General features: G+C 44.1%; 1 protein-coding gene across 5 annotated transcripts in view; it reads right to left on the bottom strand.

Annotated features, from left to right (window-relative positions):
* Positions 1–1,303: 1,303 nt before the first annotated feature.
* The window catches only part of LOC137430259 (transformer-2 protein homolog beta), a 29,724-nt gene continuing 22,684 nt past the window's right edge, over positions 1,304–8,343 (bottom strand). For all 5 annotated transcript variants that reach the window (XM_078780473.1, XM_078780476.1, XM_078780475.1 and 2 more), the window contains 2 exons: positions 3,373–3,488; positions 1,304–3,219 (listed from right to left, as the gene is read on the bottom strand). In XM_078780473.1, the coding sequence (XP_078636599.1) occupies positions 2,856–3,219; positions 3,373–3,488 (480 nt within the window). In that variant the 3' untranslated portion in view covers positions 1,304–2,855. The remainder of the gene's footprint in view (positions 3,220–3,372; positions 3,489–8,343) is intronic.

The raw sequence follows: 8,343 nt of genomic DNA, 5'->3' as shown, positions 1-8,343 counted from the left end.
TGATATGTCAAGGGAGACAGCTCTAATTTCCTGTTTGGCATTGAGGATCTCCATCCATTGTTGAGAAAGCAGAAGCAGCATGTCCAGAGTAGAGTGACCAGGTCTGAAACCAAATTGATGATCAGAGATCAAGCCATTGGAGAAGAGGAAAGATTTCATATCTGAAACAATGATGGATTCCATGACTTTGCTGATAATTGGGAGACGGCTGATTGGTCTGTAGTTGCTAGGATCTGTTTTTGCACCTTTTTTGTGCAAAGCGGTGATGTTGGCTGATTTCCAAGCAGATGGCAAATGACCTTGAGCAAAAGAGAGGGTGAAGAGAACAGAGAGAGGGAGTGAAAGAGCGGAAGAACAGGATTTTAGGACCCGTGGGCTGATGTCGTCAGGTCCAGTTGCAGAATCAGAGTCGAGGGTTGACAGAAACTTTTCCACCTTGTCAGGAGGAAAGGACACAGAGTCCAGGAGCAGCTGGGTACGACTGGGTACAGAGAGGGATGGGTTTGGGACACAAGATTTAGAGGCAAACACAGAGTTGAGGCATTCAGCTTTTTCACGTGCGGAGTCAGCTGTGTAGCCATTTGGGGTGAGGGAGGGGATGGATGGGGAACAAACACCAGAAACAGATTTGACCAGACGCCACCAGGATTTGGAAGAGGGAGACAGATAAGAGAGTTCGGTCTTGAGAACTGAGAGATATTGTTTCCTGGCTCTCCTGAGGGTGGACACACACTTGTTTCGGGCGTTGTGAAAGGAAATGAGATTTCCTTCCGTTGGATTTGCTTTCCAGGAGACGAAAGCAAGTTGTTTCTGGGCAACAGCCTCTCCACAAGATTCCGTGTACCATGGACGGGAGGAAGGGTATGACAACTGAAGACGAGATGGGATATATCTGTGCATGAGAGAGAGCAATTTACTTTGGAAGAATTCCCAGGATGAGTTGATGTCAGAGGCGGTAGAGATGGGAGACCAGTCCAGATGATTGATGGCTGCTTGCAGCCCGTGCCAGTCGGCCTGAGTGAAATGCCAGACTCGAGGACGCTGAGGAGGCTCTCTGAGAATGGTCAGAGAGATGTCCACTTTAACAAGCACATGATCAGATGAGCCGATTGGAGCAGAAGAGCAGCAGACATTTTTAGGGAAGTTATCCCGGGAAGTTATATATTTCAGGGAAGTTATATATTTCAGGGAAGATTTCTTCGATCTTTAGGTTCGGAATATTGTGCCCTCATCGATGTGATTATATGTACAAGCTCTGGCGTGTGTCAGATCAATGTAAAATAAATAAACTTTAAAAAAAAACTACTAACACAAGGTTTATTAATAACCACAGCAGAGTGTTTTCAATTTTTCTACTATTAAAATATTTGAGAATAACAAAAGATAATGTAGCACGAAAATGAAACCATATTTACATTCAAGAAAAAAATCCAATTGCGAGAGTGCAAGATTTATAAAGGGTTTCTTTGCCAATCAAAATGAAGAGTATAAATGTATATTTAAATATATGGGAACCTTGGCGTCAGGAAGGGCATCCGGCCATAAAAACATTGCCTCAAACAGGGAACCATGATTGTCATGGGGCCCGCAAGGCTAACCCCCACTCTAGCGGGGAAAAGTGGCCTTAAAACGATCATTCATTCATTCATTTTTTCTCACCGCACAGCCACCACAAGTTATCGCATTCCTCTTCCACCTGTACCTGGAAAATCAACGGTAATATTAAACTACAGCAATGCGACTGTGTCACCAATATGCCTCCGTGTAGTCCATGCCTGTGACAACGGGTAGATGCCCTCGTTCACTGTCCTAAAAATGAACAAGTTTGGTTTAAATCCCTTCAGCTGTTTTGAAGTATCACATTTTTACCACAGGACAGGTTTCACATCGATCGGTGACGCGTTTTCGTAGAAGGGATTTTTAAATATCGGCTTTCAAGCTAATATGGCTGCCAAACCACGTGACATATGACATCGAAATGTACACTCTGCATATGTATGGGTAGGGGATCACGTTTGTAAGGTTTCGTGTTGATCGGATAAGGTTCGTTTTTCTATCCAAGATGGCTGCCAAACAACATGACCGACGACACCTTCAATTTCAAACTAGATGCAGCAATGGTGTTAGATGACATTTGTAAAATTTCGCATCGATAGGGTAAGCGGTTTCAGAGATATAATCATTTAATATTTTCCTTCAATCCAATATGGCTGCCAAACCATGTGACCTATGATGTCATAAATTTAATATTTCCATACAAATGGGTCAAAGATCATGTGCATGCACTTTCAGATTTTTAGGATAAGGCATTCGATTAAAACATTTATGGCTGGTATACCACTTCACCGATGATGTCATCATCATGCTTTTGTTCCTCATTGAGAGTACTTGACAATGCACCAAGATTCAATTTTTTCCATTCAGCGGTTTTCGAGAAAGTTTTTTAATTATTTGCGTTTAATCCAATATGGCTGCCATAGCACGTGACCTATGACATCACAATTATCATAAAAACATTCTGCATGGATGCCACTCCTACCCTGAAAATTTAATCTCAATCGGACAGGTGGTTGCTGAGAAAAACGAGGTTTAGCCCGTACGGACGAACATATGGACGGACAGACAAGCCAAAAAAATAATGCCTTAGCCACCTTCAGGGGAGGAGGTATAACAAAAATTCACTTCACAAAACGTTCAACACACAGAATCAGGATCTGGAATGGAGGAGAACACGTACGCAGAGAGAAAGTTAAGTTCGAGATGGCTAAGAGGACCTGGAAAGAAACATATTCGTGTAGACCACGTGCAAATGAAAAAAGGTATCACAAACGTAGGAAACAAACCAAAACAATTCTTCACCAGATACTGGTTTTGTACCAGCGACGGTCTTTTGGAGCATCATAGTAATCATCCCTGTTGTAGTCATGGGGAGAACTCCAAGTGGAGCGGCTGCTGAAACCGTCACCGTATTCCTGACTGAGGTCGCGGTTATAGCCTCTGTAACCCCTGCTGTAATCGCGGCCGTATCCTCCATAGTGTTCTTGGTCATATCTTCTTTCATCTCTCCTGTTGTAGCCCCTGTCGCACCGTCGTTCAGAATCACCATCGTAGCCATAGCCTCTGTCATGGTATCCAGGTCTGTATGGTTCACGGTTCCATGGCAGGGATGGGCTGCCATCATAGTAACCTGTATCGCTACGAGAAGGTAATTGGTTTTGTCTGCAACAACAAATCAACAATGTGGGTCAATCAACTGACAGAAATGATGAAATATTGTTTGTGTGTGTGTGTGTGTGTGTACGCGCAGGCGTGTGTGTGTGTGTGTACGCGCAGGCGTGTGTGTGTGTGTGTGTGCTCTGTGATGACACTTACTTTGAAATTTTTCCTTTAAAAACGCCAGGTGTAGGTTCATGACCTTTTAGCGTGAGGGAGTAATCAACACGAATGTTGTGTCCATGTAGTTCCATTCCATTTGTGTGCTCCTTGGCCTGGAGGGAAAGCATGGGATTTGGACCTGGGATACCAACGCCAAAAGCTATGTACTCAGTTGGGAATGCCAAATAGACTAAAGTACAATTATGATACAAGACAGTAGTATAAAGTTTATTTTGGGAAATGCTAATGGTGTGTTTGCTCCTCTCAATATGTTGTAAAAAGTGCATTTCAAAACTGGAGCTAAAACAAATGTATGGCATTGTAAAATTACACTTCTATGCGCCAAGGCATGTGTGCAGCTCATGATCTACACACACATATATTGTCCTGTCTGTCGTGATTAAAATCAGCCTTGGACGAATAGCCAAACAGTTTTACTCCCGATGCTGCAGCCAGAAAAATGGTGGTATTTTTGTTGAATGCGGAATGAAAGAATGGGAAGCGTTTACCTGAACAGAACAAACGGGTTTATTCCGAAACCACAAAACATGCAAACATGACAGTAAATTCAACAAATACGAATTTAATGAAAATAACCCAAAGAATAAAATGAATGCTGAGGTACCTCCACACACGGACTCAAAAACGGACGCACAGGGGAAATATAAAATAAAATAATATGTTCCTTTTCATAGTGCACTTAACTCGTCATCCCAACGAGTACTTTGGTGAGGTTGGCAGTGGTGGCCAAGACCAATGCTTCCCGCGCTTGAGCGCCCAATATGGCGCAAGCCGATGACGTGGGGCGCATCAAGCTGTGAAACGGGCAGCCAAGACGTCCTCCTCTAGATTCCTGGCCAGCAAGCACAACGCGGCCCCCAGCTCCCCCGAAGAGCACCACAGCTGCCAAGACCTCCTCACTCCTATCTCTCAAAAGCTCCAAAAGCTCTCCTCAAAAGGACATAAAACTGCAAAGCTCCTTTTTCCAACCCAAGAGACACGCCCTTCCTCTTCTCTCTCAAAGCTTCTCGATCACCTCCCACCGACCAATCGCGAAGCTCTTTCCAACTCACCCCATGCTCGTCCCGGTCAATCATGACCTTCAGGGCGTGGCCTTTTCCTTATTAGGTCCTTTGGGCGGGGCTTAGTCCGATCGGCTCTACTTGGTGTTTGTCGGTGGTGGTTGTTGTTTAAAGGAGGTTTTCATGGCCCGCCTTGTCAGCAAAACGTAAAGGGAAAATTACAGAGGGGTAATCACGTACTGGGGAAAATTAGTCTTAATCCCTACACTAATGAACACAGCTTCACCCCTCATGTGAAAACACATTTAAACAATCTTAAGCTTCAGTTTCCCTACTTAAGTACATCGAGATTTCTCTTACATGCCCACGGTACATGCTATCTATCTATATAATAATAGCGTAAGGACTCGACTTTGTTATCCCTTTTACGCCGCACCCAGTGACCCGATGCCCACGGCACTAATGGATTTACGATCTACGAACCGCGCTCTTTGTTTATCACGTACAGCCATACTCGAAAAATCTGAATTAGCCGACGTTGGGGCCCAAAAGCATCCGATTAACTGCCGATATGACGCCATCTTACGACGCCATCGTATTGGCGTCTGCTGGGCGAAGGCGAAGCAAGCCATCCGCTGATTGGACAGGCGAAGGCGAAAGCAAGCCGTCCACTGAGTGGACAATCCAGAGCATGCATTTGTGCCGGTGTCGGCGATCGTTGTTCATATACGCACTCTTCATTCTCATCTTTCTTCCTAACTCTTACTCGGACAAGCAAATCTCCTATGCCATCCATAATGGTACACTCTATCCATACACCACATCCTCCCTTCCGTGGATGTTCCACGGGTTTCAGCTAGTAATTATATAATCCTACCTTTCCTATGGGATCTTTCTACCTATCCCAATAAACGTAACAATATATATACTGTATATATATATATTGTTACGGACCGCGGATAGGATGTTGTTTTGCCGAGCGGATGGCGCCGCGGCCCTAACAGTTACCCCAACTAACCCGATTCCTGGACATTGGCCAAAATCGCGCCACAGATATTCAATATGGAAACCTCTAAAGCGACCGAATGTAAAGAGGAAGAAGAAGACGTACAGAAGAATAACAGGATTTATTATTTACACACACTAAAGCAAAAGGATCAGTCAAGGTTATATACAGGGAAAATGGAAAAAGCAGGTGACACAGTGAAAATACTAGCTTAACTATACAAGCTTAACTTATTCCCTGGGACAAGACAAACAAAACAAACTCACGTACACAAGAAGGATGGAATGGCAGGAATGAATGCTGGAAGGAGGAATGGGAAGGTTCAGCTGGGGCAGATGGTTCGGGCTTGATCCCGCACGGGACGTTGGGCTGGACCTCGACGGCCACCGATGCCACCGCAATCTGGTTCCCGCGGGGTAACGGGTCGAAGCGGCCTGGTGGAGTCAATTGCTGGTGGAGCCAAAACTACCGGTGGGGCGCAACTCTTTCGTTGCACTTCTTGTTTCGCACTTCTGTCAAGGCTTCCCCGCGCTTCTGTTTCGCACTTCTGTCAAAGGCTTCCCCGCGCTTCTCTCGCACTTCTCCGAACTCATCTGCTGCCTCAATCGTCTGCTCGTGCCGCTGTGTGGACGTCGCGTGCTTTTTTTCATGACTCGTCTGAGGTGGGGGCGTCTTCTGCGGGTTATCTATGCCATGCCCCTGAACCTTCTCGATGTTTCTCTCCACACCCTCTCCAAGTCCAACCCCTTGCCCTTGGTTGGTTGAGTGGGGCTGACTCACTCCTCCCCTCCATGACGAGGTGGGGACACGCCTTTCCTCCCCGACTCGAGCACATGTTCAATGGCGGCAACCACAGCAAACCGCCCAACCCAGTCGGAAAAGGATGCAAAAAGGGGAATGCAGTTGGTAATGGAGGCTTTGAGGGAATTGAAAGGGGATCTATCTTATGTAATTCAGTGCAATGGAATATTAAGTTAATGGAAGGCAAATCCTTAGCCTAATACACATAATAAGGAAATAACTGTCAACAAAGATATATGGTGTCCTTCGTGTATGCTTTATGGAATTAACTACGGGAACGCCCTTTGATCTTTATACAACAACAAATGCAGGAAGGAGGGTGACATTTTACCACAATTTATTACACAACAATAAAAAAAACAACATTCTCATATCCACAACACTATATATATATATAATTATATATATAATTATATATATATATATATATATATATATAATTATATATATATATATATATATATATATATATATATATATATATATATATATATATATATATATATATATATATATATATATATATATTTATTTATTTATTTATTTATAATCGGGAGATTAAATCAGACGTGGACGTAGCTTCAGGACTTCGATCTTTAATTTTTGACAAGCTTTCGACCAACAAAGGTCTTCTTCTGAGTCGGCCCCTCCGTTGAACTTGGGGCCGACTCAGAAGAAGACCTTTGTTGGTCGAAAGCTTGTCAAAAATTAAAGATCGAAGTCCTGAAGCTACGTCCGCGTCTGATTTAATCTCCTGATTATTTATTCAATGCAAATGAGACGCCCTGCTCGTACTGTGGAGTTTCTACTATTTCTCACAGTTATATATATATATATATATATATATATATAAAATAATCGCCATGGTCTCTGTGTGGCTGTCTGTCTGCCTTTGTTCCTCATTTACGGCCACATCTTTTAAGTTACAAACTCCCAAACTTGGGGTACTAATTCAATTTTGTGTGGGGGGTAACATCACTGTAGCCTCACTCGGGAGTGTGTGTGGCCAGGAGGGGGTGGGGAGAGAGGCGTAAATTCTCTATGTGAATGTGTACCTTGACGTGCCACCTGGTAGTTGTGGCAGAGTGTATTACAATTTCCTTCTTTACCTGGGCAAAGCTAAAGCCAAAGCACTCTTTGCACAGGTAAATTTGTCCTCCTTCTCCCTCCCCCCACCCTCGTCCCCAAAATGGAGGGGCATGTCAAAGCTCCCCCCCAACCCTTCCCAGAAGATGTATATGCAGTATATCTCTTCAACTCCCCCTTCCTGTCACTCCCCCTCCATAAACCCCCATCTCGCCACCCCTTCTCTTCCCCTCCCCCTTCTAGCAGCAAGAGATATAACAAATAATTGGTCCGTCAGCAAAGCGACAGATAGGCTCTTCTAGTTGAAGTATAACCTTCCATGTGATGTTGTTGTTGTTTCGTATTCATCCTGTGCCTGCTGGTTACATCATTTTCTGTAAGTGTGGCTGTGCCACTGATGCAGTGCCCGTTAGCATTAAGCTTGTACTCATTTTGCCGACCTCGGAAGGATGACAGACTGATTCAACCCACCTGGTGTTAATTAAACGGCACGGCAGGGGCTCAAACTCAAAACCCTAAGATCCAGCCAGCCACTTTAAACGTTAAGCCAACACCAGGCTTACTTTCCATGTGACTTAGAAATATAGCCAGCATAACAAGATACAATGGCCTACTATTGGCCGAAAGCATCTCATGATCTTGAAAGTAATTTATGTCTAAGAGGACATGGGGACACTTGGCTTAACGGCCCATCTAAGATCGGTGTACAGTACTTTAACTTACTGGAACACGGGATGAGATCGTTTTCGGTCGGGAATCATAGCCAGACTAAACAGGCTGAGTCAACCCCCCCTGGCGTTAATTCAACGATCGACTGGGATTCAAACTCAGGATCCTCGGATCTGAAGCCAGCACCTTAACCGCTAAGCCAACACCAAGCTTTGGTCAGTCATTATATGAGTCTCAAAAGTTATTTGAGAGTTAATGGTGGGGTCAGGGGGCATGAAGTGATGTTCATGATTATTTATATGAGTGTCTCAATCATCAAATAATATTGTTGCAGATAATCTGCACAAGTACACAATTAGATTTGTATCATTAAAAACATCATTT

Source organism: Myxine glutinosa, chromosome 6 (genome assembly GCF_964187855.1).
Source record: "Myxine glutinosa chromosome 6, kmMyxGlut1.1, whole genome shotgun sequence".
NCBI lineage: Eukaryota > Metazoa > Chordata > Myxini > Myxiniformes > Myxinidae > Myxine > Myxine glutinosa.
This window is presented reverse-complemented; position numbering and strand designations above follow the sequence as displayed.